Source organism: Ylistrum balloti, unplaced genomic scaffold (genome assembly GCF_031769215.1).
Source record: "Ylistrum balloti isolate Yb309-2 unplaced genomic scaffold, AGI_CSIRO_Ybal_v1 Utg370558, whole genome shotgun sequence".
Classification (NCBI taxonomy): domain Eukaryota; kingdom Metazoa; phylum Mollusca; class Bivalvia; order Pectinida; family Pectinidae; genus Ylistrum; species Ylistrum balloti.
In genome coordinates this window covers 634,025-656,304 of record NW_026782351.1, presented here as the reverse complement: position 1 = coordinate 656,304, position 22,280 = coordinate 634,025, and the positions used below count along the sequence as shown (strand labels likewise).

Sequence of the window (22,280 nt, the reverse complement as noted above, 5' to 3'; positions counted from 1 at the left end):
TCTTTCTACATGCTAGTCAGGATTCTAACAAACGAACATTAATTTTTGTTTCCCAAGATCAAATTTCCCTCCTCAGAACGCGATTCAAATTGAGTGGCATCTGTCTAGCACGAACTAACTTGTCACTGGCCCAGACACACACGTCTATTAATTCTTTCCAGTTTAGATGAACATGATTTGTTGGCCTATAGCTATTGAGGACAATGTTAACTCAGTGGCGATTTTCCTAGTCTATATTCCTGATAAAACGTAACATTTTCTAATCTTAGTAAATGCTGGTCTCGTCATCATAATAATCCATGGTCATGGTGAAAGAACTGTCCTAAATGATGCTTTTTTGCTGGTGAAAAGTCATCAAGCTCCGGCGAAGCACTCAGTAATCTGAAACGTTCAACCCGTCTTGTGTTCATATATTGATATATTGGATCGCCATGGTAGAAAATGTCATGGAAACACCGTCATGTAAGATTCACTCTGGTACTGCTATCTTCATGGTAATGATGTCGAGATTTTTTCAGGCAACAATGTTGAACTTCAAAGGTGTCCCTTAGTTTGCATTTTGCCAGGGCTAGATTTCCATGGTCATACGGTTGAATGTTTCACTACGCAATACCCATGGTGTTGACTAACAGCCTGTATGGAGAGTATAGAGTAGTATCCTTGAGATTTTGGATCCAATGGATACTACAAGGGTCTGAGAGTTGGCTGAGAATCCCATGCTGACTACCTCGAAATTGGCCTTAATGCTGAACATCTCCTTCCCTGAACAGGCTTCCCAAATCTTGACAGTATTGTTACGACAAGCAGAGGTCACCCATTCACTATTTGGTGAAAATATAGTCAGTGTAACCTACAAAACACAAGATGATGTAAATTACTTTAGGACTTTTTTTGAAAAAAATTACTTCCAGAATTACAAGGAACTTCTATGACTACACTTAAGTCTTTATAGAAAGTCTGGATTACAGTCGATGTTTTATTAAGAACATGCTTATATCGAAACACTGTTTATCCTACAAAGTTTACCTATGACCGTTTCATAGCTCGCCTCTCACCGTAGAATTAAAACCTCAAAAGATCACATTTTCCGCAACACTACTTAGAAAAACAACACTATATGTAGTTTTGTGAATAATGTCTTATCAATGTTTCCATACCATTTAAGACTAGTAAATTATACACTGAAAAGCAAGACATACAAATTTTTGATATATCAATAACCACGAAAACTGATCTCCACGTGTACATGTGATATCGAACATAGAATATCGCTACCAAATACAAGCATTTGTGAGTATATTGTTTTTAATCCCAGTAATCAATATTTATTCAAAATTTTAAGCTAAGATTTGCGAACTTGTAAATATGTGTATCGCCAACACTCCCTCCCAAAACAGGGGTAATGAAAAAAACTAAAATGAACAGGACAAGGTGAAATTTATATAAATTTAAGAAAAAAGAAAGTTTGGATCTGAGGAGTTTCGAACCAAAGAATGTAGGAAACTTATCACTGTTGTAAACTTTTAAAACAATGTGGAAATCAGAACAATATCGCAAAATAAAATGTAGGATAGTGGATAATGATAATTTTGTAATGGCACCTTTTACAAATAAATTAAAATTTCACAGTTCTGCTTACCGCGGTAGTGTGTTTTGAACACGAAGACTTCTTCGTTACAAGCTGTCCCGAATCGGCGACGTAGATGAAGAGATAACCCTCCTCTGTCCCTAAAGCCAAATACTTCCCATTGTTGCTCTGGACAAGTGTCAAAGGTGTGCTGGTGACGTCTTGGCCAAGCCATTCTGGACGAGACATCATTCCTTTCCTATCCACTTTATTCATCTTCTTGTCACATTTTCCAGTTGGGATGTCCCAGAATAACACCCAACGCCGCGCTGTAAGCATAACAACATTCCCTTGAAAGGCTGTCATGGCCTCTCCTAGTTGAGGAAACTTGGTCACACTTCTCAAGCAATGCACAACTCCACCTGTGGCTTGGGTCAGGTCTGCTGCACTAAAGCGATAGCGGCGGGGTTTTTGGTAGAAGGATTCTTCCTTCTTCCAAGTTTCTTCTACAACTTTGAAGTACTCGTCAGTCACTTTTGTACGTATCAAAACATATCTACTGTTTGCACTAAGACTGATATCAATAGCTGCATATTCAGGGACACCTTTCAGGTAAAACGTTTTCTTTGATTGCCGGACTTTAAGATCCATGACGTCAATCATATGTCCCTTCTCCTTCTGACAAATAATACACATGAGTGAACGGTCCTGATTAACAGTGAAGTCCAGTGCACCTCTTGGGAGATCATAGTCAACAGCGCTCTCACCATTCTTTAATCTAAATATTTTCATTTCCTTTTTGTTTTTATCTAAAGCCACACATATTTCATTGGAAATCACCTGAATCTTATTCCCCGTGATTCCAATATCAAAGACAGTTTTCAGTACCATATCAGGAAATGACCAAACGCTAATAGTGTTATCCCGAGATGCTGTCAGAAGCTCAAGACTGTCCAAGGTAATGTCAACACTGGCTACCTCAGTTTGGCCAAGCAGACCGATACTGCTTGCAATACTTCTCGGGTTGTTAGTTTGATCTGTATTCTGTCTAAGGGTAGGCACTGACCAGATTTTCAGTTCTTTGTTGGTGCCAAGGGAAAAGATATGATCATCTGCGCCCATTAGTTGTTGTATGCCACCTTCATGGGCAAGGAATCTGCCGCAGTGGCTGTTTGTGTGTATGTCGTATAACACAATTTGCCCCTGAGAGTCTCCAATCGTTGCCAGTTTGTGTGACCAGTTGACATACAAACACGATGCTGGATCGTTTGTAGAAAGCACGTTTAGGACCGTCTGCTCTTCCCAGTTCAATAAGGTGGCAACGCCTTTTTGGGACAGGACCACAGCCAAACGTTGCTTTCTAGCAACAGACATCTGAATCATCACATCTGGCAGAGATATTTCACTCACTTTGGTAAACTCCTCTAGTTTGATAGCAATCAGCGTGCACGAGTTATCAGTGTTACAGAGCCCAACAAGAAAGTCTTCTGATGCTCCCAAATGTACTAGACCACTTGAGAATGAAACAGGTATTTTCATTTGAGAATCCTTGCCTTTGTCAGAGGTTGTGAAAATTCGAACGAATCCACTATCATTCTTGTCCTCCCCTGTGTCTCTACAAATGCCTGTTGCTATGACAGTGGGACTGTCCCAGCCAGTACACACCAAATTGGAAACATCAGATGCGTCTTCGGATAAGGTCGCCAATATCACCGGATTCATGGTACTGAGTTCGATCACCAGAATACTACTATCATCAAACAGAAGGGCAACGTGTGAAGGTTCAGTGTCGAACGCCGACATGACAGGGTTGGTCTTTCCTGACATTTTCGGGGACACCTCTGATAGCGTCTTGCTCATAGTAGTTTTTCTGAATAGATTCACAGTATTCATTCGACCGTTCTCAATGTGATATATATACTTGCTAGCTCGATCTACTTTTGGTAGCAGTCCATTGTTGAATAAATTCGGTAGACTGACTTCTTGTTGCTCTTCAGTGATAACACTATACACTGCATGTTGATATTTGTTCTCTTTATCTAACTCCATTCTACTCAAACGTAATAGAACAGAATCCCCACCTACGTCCATGATCTCTTCACAGCTCCTCAGCATGTCTTGCATTGCACTGGTAGTGTCGGCACCAAGAGCCATACAGGCATATTTCGGAATAAGCAAAGGCTTATTTTGAGATTGTAAGTGTTCTAGAGCTGCACTCAGTAATCTCTTAAGGTTGACTTCTCTTTCTGTCGGTGATACTTTAGCAAGCAGACTGACAGCGAATTTATCGGCGTTACCAATTTCCTCTCTTTTGCAAGCTGAAAAGAAGTATCTGAGCCTCTGAACTTCTTCATCCTCTGTTCTATTTACAAACATTGCTAGGTCCTCTTGAAGTGCTGTCAGAGGAAAAGCAGCAACCTTTGCTTTGAGGAACTGAAAATTGCAGTAGCATTTCTCTTTAGCAAGATCTGATGAGATCATCTCTTTGGCATTATTAATGTAGTACGGCAGACAAGACAGCATTCTCTTGTTCTTGCTCACCATCGCCTGTGGTGTGATTTGTCTGTCAGCATCAACTATAGTTTTTTTCCTCCATTTAAGCTCAATGTTGCGCCTGACTGACTGGGGCATGAAGATTTCAGAGAAGTTCCTGTGAAGTTTTTCCCCAGCTTTTCCCTGTGTGTACAATGTACGGCCAGCCTGAGTGAACTGTCTGTGGTACCAGTTTAATGTGTACTTGTTGTAAGACCTTCTCTCCACAAGATATTCCTTAAGATCATAACGAAGACGAGCCCAAAGTACTGGAGGTATACGTACTATGCCCTCTACAGGTGGATCGTGGTAACGGTAAACATCATTGAGAGCCTCGTCATCACAGGAGAGGACATCTTCCATCTCTATCTCTGACACACCATTCATGGCAACAGTGATATAACCAAGGGCATGATTTGTCAATACCTTTCCAAACTTAACCTCCAAGTTCTGAAATAACTGTGAGATAGCACTTCAGACAGTATCTGTCAGAACATGATCATGTTCAGGTGTGTAAGAATTCCACTTTACTGCTTCGTCCAACAGCAACTTCAGATAAAGTGGTCCTGGTCTCTTTGTGAAGTAAGATAGAAGGAACTTGAGTTGTTTGTCAGTCAATGATCGCTTCCTCTTACCAAGGTATTTACTCACTATCTCATTGCCCGTTTTTATTGAGAGTGGGGGAACTGCCACAAAACACTGATCAGCAGGCAGTATGTCTCTAAGGGTGTCAAGGATGCTGTGTTCTTCTGGTAATGTGGACACAATCAGTTTCATGTTTGAGGGCAGTGTGATAGGTAGCCATGCCAAAGAATATGCATCATGGTCGGGTGTCAACTGGTCTAAAGAATCTAGAAGAATGACAATTGGATCTTTGATTGCCATAGCAACACGCCGCAGAAATCTTGGCACATATTCCACTAAATTTTTCATGCTCTTATAAGAGACTGGTTCCATAATGATATTGGCAATGTCTGCTAGTTGTCCACACACACCAAACAAAACATTATAAACATTGGTGCTCAAAGGACTTGTGCCAAGGAAGCGAATAACTCCAACATGCTTTTTCCTTTTGAACCAGGGTGACAGATTTTTCATGATCATGGCCATGATGGATGTCTTTCCTGCCCCTGAAGGAGCGTGAATGACTAGAGGCTTACGTGATGTGTCCATTAGGATGTAAGACTGGACACTTTTAAGAACATCAGTCTGCCCACAGAACGTCTCACACTTTGTATTACAGAACTGGAGATGGTGAATTAGCTCTGCATAATCAGTGTACCACTCAGACCAGCGAATATTTGGGAGGTAGTCGGACATTGCTTCCTCTATCAACACTTTCATGTCGGAGAGGAAGTCGTTACAGAAGCTACTTATGTAGTTTGCATGATGTTCGTTCGTGTTTGGGTCAATACCTCCAGATATCCAGGGAATTCCATACTCACGACGGTTTAAACCTTTCAGTTTCTTCAATATTTTCTTGTAAAGTTCATTCTGTAGACTCTCTACTTCTTTATCAACTTCAAGCTACAAAGATAGGTAAAACTGCTTTATAAGAAGATTTCTGTGTGAAGTAAGGCTTGTTTTTTTCTCTACCTGAGTATTGAAATTTGAAAACAGTCAAATGTACGCTTATAAGGATGATCAAAATTGATATGAACAAATGAATTCTCATATTAAATACTGGTTATCAAATACATAGACTTTACCAAACAACGCTTCTCGAAACAGTGTGGTGACCATCTCAATATGAAATCATTACATGTGGAAGCATTTCACCATGTATATGGAGTAGAGGGGAAGAGACTATTTTGCAGGAAAGGAATGCTCATGACTGAAAATTGAAGTTATCAAAATGTTTTGAGAAGGTTGATTGGGTTAATATGCCTTAATTGAGCAAATAATGGAGAGCTAATAGTATGGTATTGTTTCATACTGATTTTTATGCAGTTATTAGAATCAAATATCAGTATCAATATATTTGCACATTAATGAATAGATAACCATTTGTTACATACCTTGCCATTTTCATCTTTGATATCAATGTATCGTTTGATATTTTTCTCTGCCAAAGATACCTCTTTAACCCCAGTCAAAGTTCGACAGTAAACAACAGTGTGGGCGACTGGATCATTGACATCTAGTAATCCTGTCTTAATCTCCTTCTCTGTTACTGAAACAAAAGTGTAAACTATGTTCTTAGTACAGCTATACTCTTTTGCAAGCGTGCATTTCCACTTTTCACAATCTTTCTGAACTTTTTATATAAAGTGTGATTTTGATATTTTTACATAAGCATCAAAACTCAATGGATTTGAAAAAAATTGTCATCAACAAAGGCATTCTGCACGTTTCAACATTGATTTAATATATGTTTGAAAAAATTATAAAATATTGTGCATTCCACAACATCTAATTATCGGAAATTTCATTGAAATCAAAACAATTAAAAGTAATTTTACATAAACCAGTTTCACGGAGCAATGTTTTACTGATTTTAAGGTCTACATCTAAATTTCAACTCAACATATGACAAATCCTAAAGTATAAATCATTTTGAAAGTTAAAAGAAATGAGAAGATTTCTTGAAGAATACACATACAAAAATCAATGTACATGTGATGAGGACAATGCTAGTGATACATACCAGACTGGAAATACTTTTGTAGGGCTTGAGGAGACATTTTCCCTGCCTCCGCAGCAGCCTTGGCAGCATGTCTGAGGATTAGCTGTAACTGTTCAAAAGTTTGGTGCCAGTTGTTTGTGTCTTTGATTCGTTTCTCCTCGCATCCTGGTGAGTAATCTCCAAAAAATGTGAACTGTGACCTGATTGGCTGCAAAGATAACATAAGGTCATCTGTATCTATATTTTCTTTTTTTTTCAGACAAAACTCCTACTACAATGTGTACCTAGGTATTTGTTAGTTATATACACCTGTCTGACATACTGTGGGATATACACACCTGAAGGACATACTGTGGGTTATACACACCTGTCTGACATACTTAGGGTTATACACACCTGAAGGACATACTGTGGGTTATACACACCTGAAGGACATACTGTGGGTTATACACACCTGAAGGACTTACTTTGGGTTATACACACCTGAAGGACATACTGTGGGGTATACACACCTGTCTGACATACTGTAGGTTATATACACCTGTAGGACACACTGTGGGTTATACACACCTGAAGGACATACTGTGGAGGTTTACTGTTGTCGTCCCTTTGGTACCAGGTTTTCAGCAACTTTGTATGTTCAGGGTTGGTGGTGTAATTAGTAAGCAGTGTGAAATCTTCTGTAGATAGTTCAGTGGGGATGGGACGGAAGCCATATCTGGATCCTTTAATAAGCTGAAATGAACATTGTTGCATATCAAATTTTCTAATTTTGTCCTTAAACGAAGTTGAGTGACATTTCTGAAGCAGAAATGATAAATTGAGTAGTTGGCAAATGAGATATAGTGTCATTTCATTATCAATGCTATTCTTGAAAATAAAATCGTACAAATTATACAAGCTCTAATTCTAAATCTCAGATGTATACAATACTTACCACAAAGTTAGGTCCCAGGGAGATTTTCTGACAGTTTTCCACCTCCAGCAAGCAAATCTTCTCCACAGTGTGGTCATTTTGACTATCGTCGGTCACACCCCACCTCATGTCTACCATCTGAAAGTCTAGGTCATGTTCTGCACAGAAGTCACGCAGCTTTGGTGTAGCCTCACGTACTATTGCATTCCGTTCTGCCCGCATGTCTGATAAATTAATAATGATGAATTACAAAAAATTCCATAGTTTATTAATCATGTGACATTAAACGAAACCTGATTACTTTTGACTAATCTAACATAACAACAACTCTAACCTGTTCGTCTGTAACAAAGCAACAGGAAGCTTACCAGAGGATGTCAAGCTGATAGAGATACTAAAAATAGATCTAGGAATATGTGGGATGTTGTCTGTTGTCTTACCTGAGCATGTTGAGCTGATAGAGACACAAACAATAGATCTAGGAATATGTGGGATGTTGTCTGTTGTCTTACCTGAGCATGTTGAGCTGATAGAGACACAAACAATAGATCTAGGAATATGGAATGCTCATAGAGACACAAACAATACCTGACCTGAGAATGTTGAGCTGATAGATAGATCTAGGAATGTGTGGGAACGACAGATGGGATGTTTGTCTAGTTGACCTTGTAACATCCTTTCAAACTGCTGCTCTGCTTCTTTGTCAAAACCTTCTTTCACTGTCAATGATAACATAAATATTATTACTATATACTTGTATAAAGTCATTGGGTACACTTGTGAATATTTCCTTGCATAATCTGTGAGTTTTCAATAAAAATTACACTGGAGTATAACTTCTATGAATCATCATTAAAATGTTTTATATTCAGGGAGCAAGATTTACTCTAATCTCTGACTACAAAATTGAAGTTATGTTTGGCCTCCAAATGGAAGAAAAACACTGTTATTAGTTCAGATATGAATGACTTCAACAAGCTAATTTCATTCTTTTTTTAAAAAGAAATTGTAAATATACTAATAAATAAACAGATCTTTGAAGGAAGCATTTGTGACGTTGACATTGGAATCGCGAAAGAAGAATTCATCCTGGGTATTTTTATAACCCAAAAACCCGAAATGAAGTGTCGAGAGTAATGATAACAATCCTGGAAAAAACCATGATGGGTCTGAGTAGGGCATAGCCTGATATGATAGACATGGGTAAAGTTGTGTTTCTCCAACAAGACCACAGAAGAATGAAACATCTTACCTGTATTGTCACTTGCTGTTTCTTTCCTGTCTGCTGTCCTGTTAAAATATGTGATCAAAAATCTGTAAACCCTCTACAACTACAAATAACTAGTCTATCTATCAATTGGTTTCCCAGAAGAACAGAAAATTTAGGATACTGTGTTACAAGATTCATAGGCATCGATCATGGAAATGATAATAAGATTTAATTTCAAATGTTTATCAGATAAAATACATCGTCTCTATAGTTAACCCTTGTATCTTATAGATACACCGACATTGTACCTACATAATACTTGTAATGATTTCTCTATTTACATGATATATCTTCTCTGATTAGTTTTATAGAATACCTGGAAATGTATCTTGGGTAACACTAATATATTATCTGCAGGGACTCACACAATAATCACAATAATGCCTTTTCTATAAACTTACCTTGATTTGTCCTGTTTTGGTTTCTGTGATGCCTGGTAAGATTTTGGTTTTGAAATAGTGGTAGCATTTTGGGATTTGCCCTAAAAACAAAATCAAACCAATTTCTAAAGTTATCTGACAAATTATATATATATCAGGTCATTTCTGAACAAGACAGATAATGATAAGGTTCTTAATGTGAACATATTTAACAACTGTCACATTTAACTTCCTCATGTAAGCTGTGCTTTATGGTCTGCAGTCAATCTGAAGTAATCATACAGATTGATTAGAAACTAGGTTTAGAAGTGTCTACTGAATGTCTTTTTTCTGTTTTATTTTAATTCTGAAGATAAAAAAAATTGATAAAACTTCTAGATTATATAACTATACAATACAAGAACTATGGCTAAATATGTAATGAAAAAAACGTACCTGAAGTAAGTTAAAAGAGGAGTCATGCTTTTTCAATACTGCTCTTTTGGAATCTAAAAAAGGGAAAAAGAACAAATATGTGTATTGTTAATGCTGTTTGTTATTACTGGAGACTACAAAATAATGAGAAAAAAAGTTAACAATTTTCTGAAGTAGATATAAAATATATAGGCAGATTACTGAATATTTGTTCTATTGTGTAACCAAATAAGAAAACAAAACAGAAACTTTCTAGATTACTAAAAATGTTTAATTTTCGTAATAATTTAAACAACAAGCAAAATGTAATCATTTATTTTTCCTTTCTCGTCAGACAAACAGGAAAATGGTTTTCTTTCAAACCACAGTATGTATAATAGTAGTAGTTATTTCAAAGTTTTGGGGTGATAAGCTCACTTGATCAGGTACTGTCTGCATTTCCATTTAAAGTCATAATCAATTTAAAAAGGCAATAGTAATAAAAAGAATGATTAATAAGTAATTAGATACAAATCTAATACATGTAAGTTTTGATCACGAATCAGAAAGCTTGAAAATTGAGTTCACCTGGTGGGGCCTTTTTGGTTTGGGATGCCATCCCTTTCTTTTGTTTGGACCTGTGGGAGTCCCAGTCTTCTAAATCTGTAATAAAAAGTGACAAATATATTAAAATAAACAAACAAAATAATAACACTAATTTCATATTTCATTGAAATATCATTGTAATTAATAATTAATTATCATCAATACTTTGATTTTAGTGGGAAGTGCAATGGTTAGAAGCACTATCTTTATACCATATCTCTCTGCCTGCATGTCAATGTCCGATAATAAGCCCAGCCCTATATATTGCAGTTTCAGTAGAAGTGCTAGTATTCTAAAGTCCTATTTTAAGTACATTTTCTAATCAACATTATGATTTAAGGGCTTATTCATCTTTGCATTATTGTAAGAAAACATGCGGGTTGAATTTCGTAGGATATATCAAACAAAACATTTGGGGGAAAAGGTGCAATTGAAACATTAACAAAGAAAGGAGAAAACATTAGTAAGATTTAATGACAGCCATCATGTGGTCAGATTACAATAAAACATGAGTTCTAATAAATTTCGGCACTCCTGCTGAATACCCCGACCTGGAGTCGAACCTAAGTCTTCAGTGAGAGAATGAAGTATGATAAAATTAGTTCAATGTTTAAGAAACCACTATACACTTTCAAATTTTACATAATGCAACATTTTACACGAACAATTATACATGTAAATTGTACATGTACAGTAATACAGTGTACATGTATTGTATGTGTACAGTAATACAGTGTACATGTAATACTGTACGTGTTTGATAAGTGTAGTGTTGTAAACTATAAACACACCAGAGCAACGAAAGAAAACTTTACTTTTTTATAGAGAGTCATAGTTTTGAAGTAGATATAAAAAGTTTACCGCCGAAACACTCCCAACGTGCGAGGATCTATTTGCCAGCAAACATCAACAATGCCATGTGGTTTGTGTATGAGCGAACATTTCGACTGTTTAGTGTTTCTTGGTTAGTGTTGTAAGTATCAAAATGACTAGCAATAATGTCTCCACATATATCGACAAACGTGGAAATCACCGTCATTAACAGAAATTGAACAAATCAAACAAAAGCAAAACATACCTGGACAAGTTATAACCTAAAAATACCGAGCAGACATGTTTGTTTACCCGAGTGACAGCACGGGAGACAACTCTTACACAATTATTGCATCTACACGGAACGGATTTCACAATACGGTAACTTTTACTATAATAAAAATGATAATTTTCTAAGACTGTTTTGTCGTTAAAACATGATAATCTCAAAATTCAAACTTTTAAGTTTTTGTTACACAAGTACAATGGACACAATTTTTTATGTTATTGTAACAGAATAATTACTTATTTCATTGTATCTGCTAGGATTCGAACCCGGAACCCCTGGCCTCACAATCTGCCGCTCCACCGATTGAGCTAAAGAGAAACTCTCTTTTTAGCCGAGCGGTATATTTCGGCTAGTACTTAACAGGGATACATTATTTAAATCTAATTGGACATTAACAAATTCCTATTAAAAATCACACATATGTACACACAGAATCTAAACATCAGACAGCATGTGGTGATGTGTTTACTTACACAGTTGGATAGCAGGCGTTGGTCAGTTTTATGATAGACCACTGAAGCCCAGCCCTCAGAATTAATTACAGCTATGTCGGTAGGTACCTACCGCAGATGCGGATTTGCTTGAAAGGTCATTGAGTATTACTTAAACAGATATCCCGAAATGTTACTGTAATTGCTTTTAAAACCATAAGGGTGTATGGATGATTTGATTTTGTGTATTTGCACGAGCGGATGGCGATGTCCTGTTCACGACACGCTTACCAAGTCTTATTTTCCTTACTTATAGGAATAATTATTGAACGATGATCTACGTAACAATCAAATTTCGGAAACCTTAATAATATGAATGTAAGTTATTTCTTTTTTGTTTTACGTCCTGACAACAGCATTTAAATATCATATGGACATGGCGGTATAAAATAGTCACATTATATTGACAACGACGGGGACTTGGCACAAAATTTCAGCCTACTATAATACACATAATATAGATCGTGGGTTGGAAATGTGTACCAAGTCCCAGTAATAGTTCGTGGTTCGCACGTTGTCAGTATAGTGTTACTGGTCAGTGTAGTAGCACTATAAAGTCAGCCTCAGTCTCGCACTATCACAAAGAGGCTTACAAGAAAGAAAAACATAAGTACACCTGGAGACCGTCATTAAACGATGGCTAGTGCTATCTTCAAACAGGAAGTACGTTGTACCATTTTATTTCGCGGCCTGAAGGCAGTATTCCTCGTTTAGACACTCAATACTTAAACGTGAGGGTCTTAAAAGTAAGAAGGAGTGAAAAAACTGAAGTTCAATCGCTTCTTTCGATCACGCAATTGGGGATAGCAGGTAGCATCCTTATGTCCTACAATGTACCCGCAATGCCTGCTAAGTAAAGACTTACATTGTGTTTGTACACCAATATATCTGTCCTTGTCAGTTGTAGACTTAGCCGAATAAGATGTAATATTGAGCTAGCACGAGGAAAGCTCAGTGTAGACCCCCACCCTACCCAAGTAAATAAATAAACAATACATATAAGTATATAAACAAAACTTAGTCTTGTAAACGGAAAGTCGAAGATGAAGAAGAAAAAAGATTTACGCGGAGACATTTTGAAACAGTACAAGAGAGTAAGACTAGGTGATTCAAAGGTACGAGCGTTTTCTGCGTCATCATCTATCTATGTACTCCCAAACAATGCGTCGTTCTCAATATGATACCAGGTTAATGATAACTAAACTGCAAGTCAGATTTATCACCATCGAATATAATTGGCATCTGTCGCATCAGACAACAAATCATTTCCAAATATGGTCATATTGTCGGTCATAAAAAATCCTAGATTTTCCATTAATATACATCGCAACCCTAAGTTATAAGTTTTCTGCTTCACTTGTCAATATGTATCCAAGGAAATCGTGATATTATGAACAACCTAGTCATTTAGTACAAACTGCGACCTAAAACAAAACATAGGAAAAATGAAACACATCAGTTGAAAGTTGTCCTGATTGGTTGCGTAGTAAATAAAGTTGGTGCTTAATAGTTGATGTTAGTCGTATCCATAATTTCCAAAATGTTATGAAAGTGACCATTAGTTAATGAGAAGTAGCAAAAATCCATATTGGAAATCTAAATGTATCCTTTTTAATCAGTGACAACATTACACTCACCTGCCTGAAATACCGGGACTGAAGTACAATGTGGCAAAGTGAACATTGTTTTAGAAAAAAGTTCCCCAGTATATATTTATATTTTAAAAAAAAAAAACCAGAGAAACGAAGGGAGGCAACTCGTGCAACGAAGACCCTCAAACACCAAGAGCATGTGTATAGAATACAACCAACAACAAAATAAATCACACACGTTACCTTAAAAAGATTACAATATAATAACACAAGATAACAACTCTGATTACGGGTCATTAATTAAACCTCTACCAACGTTTCCAGCCCAAGTTAGGAATTTGCCGGCCACGGTCACCGTAGTACAACTATATTGTATGTTTTTAGAGAAATATATAAGATTTTGATATATTAGGAATTTATATCGGAACCATGTCTGCAACCAGTGTACCCGACAAGACAAAACGGATAGGACGGTGGTACTTTGGTGGAATAGCTAGTGCCATGGCCGCGTGTTGCACACATCCAGCAGATTTAATCAAGGTAGGTGTACCAATGTTAACGTGTGCACCGAGCAGATCAGTGGAAACTAAATGTACCAAAAAGTGTCATTTGGAGAAAATACATATCTTTAGAATTATCCGTGCAACCTTTGGATACAGATTTCCGTTTTTAACTTTATAAATGAATCTGGTGAGTTCTACACCGCATGTATTAAAATTTACATATTTACGCATGTGTACGCCAATTTACTTTAGAATCAGACTGTGTGTAACACAATATAGACCAATACAATACAACTAACAAGCAGTGCCAAATATTTGTCATATATTTGGCACCACTGACTATTTACATATTTGAACATTGTTAATGCATACGGAAAGACGTTTCACAACTTCAACAGAAATAGTCCGATACATAAGGCAGTACCGCATAGCTACTTCGGGGTAAACAGCGTTTTTCACAGCCACAGTCAACATCAATATTTACTGTTAGCTGATTGGATAATATCATATTGACAAAACCTTCGATTTTACTTGAAATCATATTGATGACGTCCAGTTTCAAAGTAACAAGATTCAAATTGCCCCGCAAACAAACCGACCAAAATTAGCGACAAAAAATATGTGTTACAATTTAACTGGGATAGCCCCAGACTAAACTGTGTGATAAGAGTGATTGTTTCTATTTCTCATTTTGTGAATAATTCATTTAAGGTAGTAACACCCGTACTTCTCTTATCTATTATGTGTACTTTGAATTTAAATTTATTATTTGGGAGTTTGTGTTAGAACTGTTTATATTAAGGAATGTCACAAACAGCTGACCCGATAGCCAAGGGTTTGCTCCTAATATGACGATTTCCGAGAGAGATGATGACAGATCAAGGACTTATGGCTGAAAAATACTACTGGAAAAGTTTATAATCACCACATAACCTCATTTAAAAATATCGATTTCCTTGTTGGATATGTAGTAGGGAATGCTGGCATTATAAGGCTTACAATGTCGTGGATAAAAAAAAACTACACTCGCCCATTTTGAAACAATTGTTCTTGTATTTTATAAATATCTCCGTACGAATATTTCCTTTGGTCGATTCAGTTGGTTTCATTTGATTTTTTATGTATGTCGATAATACTGGTCATTGACTGGACATCTTTATCAATATTTGGCTTTTGTTTTGTTTGTTTTTGTTGATAACTTCCGTGTTTGTATTGATAAATATATCCGATACACAACTCACTTGAAAATGTATTAAATGTTTTTAGAAATTATATTAAAATATCGAAAACATAAAGTTCAATTACCTATTACTTTGTATCATTAAATGTTTGTAACAGGTTCACCTACAGACCCAACAGTTGGAGAAGGTCAAGGTCACGTCGTTAATTGGTCGTATTATTAGAAATGATGGAATCCTAGGAATATATAATGGTTTGTCGGCCTCTATCTGTAGACAGGTAAGTTATAGAATAGTTTGTCTGCCTCTATCTGTAGACAGGTAAGTTATAGAAAAGTTTGCGGCCTCTGTCTGTAGACAGGTAAGATATGTAATGGTTTGTCTGCCTCTATCTGTAGACAGGTAAGTTATAGAATAGTTTGTTCGCCTCTATCTGTAGACAGGTAAGATATATAATGGTTTGTCGACCTCTATCTGTAGACAGGTAAATATATAAAGGTTTGTCGGCCTCTATCTGTAGACAGGTAAATATTCATGGTTTGTCGGCCTCTATCTGTAGACAGGTAAGATATTTAATGGTTTGTCGGCCTCTATCTGTAGACAGGTAAGATATTTAATGGTTTGTCGGCCTCTATCTGTAGACAGGTAAGATATAAAAAAAGACTTCATCCTCGATACCCCAGGGATTACGATCACTTCCGCTCTCTGCACCACTGGAAGGCACACATTGAAGGTTCCTTATGCAAGAAGTTGTGGATAAGATGTACATCAGACGAATATCGAGGTTGCATAACGGTATATGGTAATGGCCTTGAAGTTGGGAGTTGTTCCTTTTAAATTTTCAAGCGGAGCGTATCAGTATGAGATTGGTCAGTTCTTTTCGACTGAATCCAGTAAAATAGCTTCGCCTGTGCCTTCAATTTCTCCATAACATGTTCCAGGACCCCACACAGTATCGAGGATGTGGCACAGATAACAACTATTACATATAACGACGGTACCATCAATAAGTTGACCCACATCGACTGTGTTATAATCAGTTCGTCCAGATTTCCAACAAATTGTTACTTGAAGCGGTCACTTCACCCAAGTGTAATATACTTTTCATAGTCACTTTTTGCTGATCAATATGACAGTTGGTTTAGATAAAGTATTAAGTGTACTTATTTACAAACGTGTATATGCTAACCCGAGCTTTGCAATACGCACATTTTGATATACAATTGAAATGAAAACACAACAAACTAATTATTCTCTTATTATGTATCCATTGCTCCAATGACTACCAATCAGTAAGTCTATCCCTCCAGATGTCCTATCTTATCTCTCCAATTACAACCAGCCAGTGTGTTTATCCCTCCAGTTGTCCTATCTTATCTCTCCAATGACTACCAGCCAGTGTGTTTATCCCTCCAGATGTCCTATCTTATCTCTCCAATGACTACCAACCAGTATGTTTATCCCTCCAGATGTCCTATATTATCTCTCCAGTGATAACCAGCCAGCGTGTTTATCCCTCCAGTTGTCCTATCTTATCTCTCCAATGACTATCAGCCCGTATGTTTATCCCTCCAGTTGTCCTATCTTATCTCTCCAGTGATAACCAGCCAGTATGTTTATCCCTCCAGTTGTCCTATCCTATCTCTCCAATGACTATCAGCCAGTGTGTTTATCACTCCAGTTGTCCTATCCTATCCCTCCAGTGATAACCAGCCAGTGTGTGTATCCCTCCATTGTCCTATCCTATCTCTCCAGTGATAACCACCCAGTATGTTTATCCTTCAGTTGTCCTATCCTATCCCTCCAGTGATAACCACCCAGTGTGTTTATCCTTCAGTTGTCCTATCCTATCCCTCCAGTGATAACCAGCCAGTGTGTGTATCCCTCCAGTTGTCCTTTCCTATCTCTCCAGTGATAACCAGCCAGTATGTTTATCCTTCAGTTGTCCTATCCTATCCCTCCAGTGATAACCAGCCAGCGTGTGTATCCCTCCAGTTGTCCTTTCCTATCCCTCCAGTGATAACCAGCCAGTGTGTGTATCCCTCCAGTTGTCCTTTCCTATCTCTCCAGTGATAACCAGCCAGTATGTTTATCCTTCAGTTGTCCTATCCTATCCCTCCAGTGATAACCAGTCAGTGTGTGTATCCCTCCAGTTGTCCTTTCCTATCTCTCCAGTGATAACCACCCAGTGTGTTTATCCTTCAGTTGTCCTATCCTATCCCTCCAGTGATAACCAGTCAGTGTGTGTATCCCTCCAGTTGTCCTTTCCTATCTCTCCAGTGATAACCACCCAGTGTGTTTATCCTTCAGTTGTCCTATCTTATCCCTCCAGTGACTACCAGCCAGTATGTTTATCCTTCAGTTGTCCTATCCTATCCCTCCAGTGATAACCAGTCAGTGTGTGTATCCCTCCAGTTGTCCTTTCCTATCCCTCCAGTGATAACCAGCCAGTGTGTGTATCCCTCCAGTTGTCCTTTCCTATCTCTCCAGTGATAACCAGCCAGTATGTTTATCCTTCAGTTGTCCTATCCTATCCCTCCAGTGATAACCAGCCAGTGTGTGTATCCCTCCAGTTGTCCTTTCCTATCTCTCCAGTGATAACCAGCCAGTATTTTTATCCTTCAGTTGTCCTATCCTATCCCTCCAGTGATAACCAGCCAGTGTGTGTATCCCTCCAGTTGTCCTTTCCTATCTCTCCAGTGATAACCAGCCAGTATGTTTATCCTTCAGTTGTCCTATCCTATCCCTCCAGTGATAACCAGCCAGTGTGTGTATCCCTCCAGTTGTCCTTTCCTATCTCTCAAGTGATAACCAGCCAGTGTGTTTATCCCTCTAGTTGTTCTATCTTATCTCTCCAATGACTACCAGCCAGTATGTTTATCCCTCCAGTTGTGCTATCTTATCTCTCCAATTATAACCAGCCAGTGTGTTTATCCCTCCAGTTGTCCTATCTTATCTCTCCAGTGATAACCAACCAGTGTGTGTATCCCTCCAGTTGTGCTATCCTATCCCCCAAGTGATAACCAGCCATTGTGTTTATCCCTCCAGTTGTCCTATCTTATCTCTCCAGTGATAACCAACCAGTGTGTGTATCCCTCCAGTTGTGCTATCCTATCCCCCAAGTGATAACCAGCCATTGTGTGTATCCCTCCAGTTGTGCTATCCTATCCCCCAAGTGATAACCAGCCATTGTGTTTATCCCTCCAGTTGTCCTATCTTATCTCTCCAGTGATAACCAACCAGTGTGTGTATGCCTCCAGTTGTGCTATCCTATCCCCCAAGTGATAACCAGCCATTGTGTTTATCCCTCCAGTTATCCTATCCTATCTCTCCAGTGATAACCAGCCAGTATGTTTATCACTCCAGTTGTCCTATCCTATCTCTCCAATGACTACCAGCCAGTTGTCCTATCCTATCTCTCCAGTGATAACCAGCCAGTATGTTTATCACTCCAGTTGTCCTATCCTATCTCTCCAATGACTACCAGCCAGTTGTCCTATCCTATCCCTCCAGTGATAACCAGCCAGTGTGTGTATCCCTCCAATTGTCCTATCCTATCTCTCCAGTGATAACCAGCCAGTATGTTTATCACTCCAATTGTCCTATCTCTCCAGTGATAACCAGCCATTGTGTTTATCCCTCCAGTTATCGTATTCCACCACACGGTTTGCCATATACGAGACGATAAAGAAACAGTTGACTAAGGATGGAAGCGTGATGCCGTTCTATCAAAAGGTGGGCACGGCCGTGATGTCTGGGGCCATGGGAGGTTTCGTGGGCACCCCTGCTGACCTGATCAACGTAAGGTAAGTATTGTTCAGCAAGCAATACTTTTACAAGAGAATGAGCTGTTCGGTTCCTGTTCCAGTTAGTAAATTTTGTTTTGCAATGGATGGTTCTAGAACCTACTTGTTACGATTAACAATGCATTGAATTCCAGTTAATTGTTCTTCGACACCTAACTGTTGCTCAGCTTCCTGTTATATCCTAATTTCTGTTTCAGGATGCAAAACGATGTAAAACTACCAAAAGAACAAAGAAGAAAGTAAGCACTTCGTGTTAAAACAAAGGGACAAGATGGAAGTATCATCAACAAACACAAGCTTATTTATAATATAAGATTTAATATGAGCTGTCATACCTTTTGTAGTGACCTGTTCCTCACTGTACACATTAATCAATCTACATACGGACCTGCTCTATACCTTTTGTGGTGACCTGTTCCTCACTGTACACATTAATCAATCTACACACGGACCTGCTCTATAACTTTTGTGGTGACCTGTTCCTCACTGTATGTATTAATCTACACACGGACCTGGTCTATAACTTTTGTGGTGACCTGTTCCTCACTGTACACATTAATCAATCTACACACGGACCTGCTCTATAACTTTTGTGGTGACCTGTTCCTCACTGTACACATTAATCAATCTACACACGGACCTGCTCTATAACTTTTGTAGTGACCTGTTCCTCACTGTACATATTAATCAATCTACACACGGACCTGCTCTATAACTTTTGTGGTGACCTGTTCCTCACTGTACACATTAATCAATCTACACACGGACCTGCTCTATAACTTTTGTGGTGACCAGTTCCTCACTGTACACATTAATCAATCTACACACGGACCTGCTCTATAACTTTTGTGGTGACCTGTTCCTCACTGTACACATTAATCAATCTACACACGGACCTGCTCTATAACTTTTGTGGTGACATGTTCCTCACTGTATGTATTAATCAATCTACACACGGACCTGGTCTATAACTTTTGTCGTGTATTTGTAGCTACAGGAATGCCTTCCATGGTTTCTACCGCGTATTGCGGGAGGAAGGAATCGTGAGGATGTTTTCCGGTGCCAGCATGGCTAGTTCTAGAGCGATCCTAGTTACTGTCGGACAGGTGCGTGTACTCGAAACAGATTTCATACTTCAATCAAATGTTTGTTCTATGAGAAGAAATTTGTGTTGTAAAGGCAGTTTTTTTCGAGTATATTTTGTATTTAGTTCTACTTTTGAGTATTAAGTTCGTGTGTGAAACACCATGCTGCTTTGTTGTCAACAGTTGGCGTGCTATGATCAGATCAAACAAACTCTTATGAACACCGGGTACTTCTCAGACAATGTGTTTACACACGTGACCTGCAGTGCAGTAGCGGTGAGTATATGTTTTGTAAGTCATGTAACAACGAATATCATTCGAGGATGAATGTTAGAAAAAACATAAAATATTGTACTCCGAAGCTCACGCCTGATTCAAAACCCTGGGGATTGCTAAAATAAGGACGGCATTTTTCTCTGCAAAATGTTGGGACAATAATTGTGAACAATATTCTTTGAAATGATGCGTAATTTCAATAACCAATTGATGGACAGGTGCCGCAGTGCTCTTTATCTCAATAGTCTGGTATTCACCCAGATCTTCGAAAACGTGTAACGATAAAAAAAGTCAAAACATCAGGCCAGGAAATATATTTGACCAAATCGAATGACGATTTGATTCCAATAAAAATTAGTGTGAAAATTATATCACAATCAACAAATAAAGTCTTAACATTTTATGATTATTTAGTCTGTTATGAATTTCCAGGGTACTATAGCTACGGTAATTTGTCACCCCGTGGATGTGATGAAGACCCGGATGATGAACGCTCCAGAAGGAAAGTACAGTGTAAGTATTTGAAATCCGTCCTAATCACTATTTTTACTATTTTATTACTTAGAATTAATTAGAATCGTGTTATCCTTGAAAGCTTGTGACATATATTTCTATACTGTATGTCAGTCTAACTCTCAGTTATCCAATGTCATGAGTAATTTTAAACAGCATTTTTGTCTTGGTTGTGAGTCGGTGATTAGTTTAAGTGTAATTCATGGATCAGTAAAGGATTTCTGTAAAGTGTGGACATTTAAACTATTTTCAGGGTTTACTTGCATGTGCAACAGACATTGCCAAAAATGGACCGTTAGGATTTTTCAAGGTAACATTGATTATTGAACTGAAAATAAGTTCAGCAGTAGAGTTTATGCGACTTTGTTAATTCTTGTAGATTTGAAATAAGGAAATCAATACTTTTCTTTTGAAATAGCAGTGTTTGAAAAGTAAACTTTATTTAAAAGTGTATTGTCGGTTGTGATGAAATCTGTACACAATATTCTCAAATAACATAGATTCTTTTCTCGATTTATAACGTGTTATAATGCTTCTTAATTGGATCTGTTATTCAGAATGCTTTCAAATAACTTGATTATAAAGGGACAATTAATTGCAGTTCAAATTTAATTTGATTTAATACTTTTACAAAGACCTTGAAATTAGTCGTCAGAAAATGAGTTACATGAAAGTTATGTTATAGCTGGGCGTGTTTGAGAACGTGTCAATACTTACTTGAATTGATCAAATTTACATGGCGGTTGTCGTCGATGAAGCAGAGCATGCTTACTATTTCGGAACGCCTGGTCTTATTCTCCGTGTACTTTTTTCAGGAATCTCCATATAAAATCTTTCTTTTTTCATATTTCACTAAAATTTCATGAATTTGAGTTTGGATTATTATTATGTTAACATGTTAATATTTTCTTGTTTTCAAACAATATAATTTTGAAATCGAAGAAACTTAAATGTGCTCTGGCCCAATAGTTGTTAGACACAAAACAAGTCACGCCCTGTTCTATAATTTATTATTTCCGTTTGTCTTCTACAGGGATTCATTCCAGCATTCGTGCGTTATGGACCCCATACAGTCTTCATATTTATATTCCTGGAGCAGATACGACAAAACTTCGGGGACGACCCGGAATAACTTCCCACGTTGTCTAGAATTCTTTATTTCATATCAGAGCACGCCTTGTCTATTTTCAGCAGCTGGCTAAGTCCCTCTTAAAATAAATTTATTTTATTGGATTTGCCTAATGTGGACCTATAAGTACAGTTAAACCTAAATGTAGATAAAGTTGCTCGGAGTAAAATTTTCGCGATGAACGCGGGTCTATTAACTTAAAATATCAGTACAACAATACTGAGCCATCACCTGAAGACTGCTGAAAATGTACCACATTTCAAAATGTACTTTTCCATAAAAAAACCACAAAAAAAAACAAAAAAACAAAAAAAA

General features: G+C 37.7%; 2 protein-coding genes across 2 annotated transcripts; one reads left to right on the top strand and one right to left on the bottom strand.

Annotated features, from left to right (window-relative positions):
* Window positions 1-625: 625 nt before the first annotated feature.
* Window positions 626-10,303, bottom strand: LOC132556311 (NACHT and WD repeat domain-containing protein 2-like). Its single transcript, XM_060220694.1, is given in 12 exon segments — window positions 626-850; window positions 1,640-5,626; window positions 6,118-6,272; window positions 6,747-6,933; window positions 7,296-7,460; window positions 7,663-7,865; window positions 8,082-8,153; window positions 8,307-8,360; window positions 8,894-8,931; window positions 9,313-9,392; window positions 9,727-9,779; window positions 10,273-10,303. Coding segments are annotated over 12 exon segments (5,250 nt in total).
* A 3,601-nt stretch (window positions 10,304-13,904) lies between these two features.
* On the top strand, window positions 13,905-21,968 carry LOC132556287 (mitochondrial dicarboxylate carrier-like). Its single transcript, XM_060220670.1, has 9 exons — window positions 13,905-14,015; window positions 15,317-15,436; window positions 18,802-18,962; window positions 19,160-19,201; window positions 19,954-20,068; window positions 20,231-20,323; window positions 20,756-20,836; window positions 21,090-21,146; window positions 21,870-21,968. Exons 1-9 carry the CDS (start codon window positions 13,905-13,907, stop codon window positions 21,966-21,968), a joined length of 879 nt encoding a protein of 292 aa, XP_060076653.1.
* Window positions 21,969-22,280: the final 312 nt, after the last annotated feature.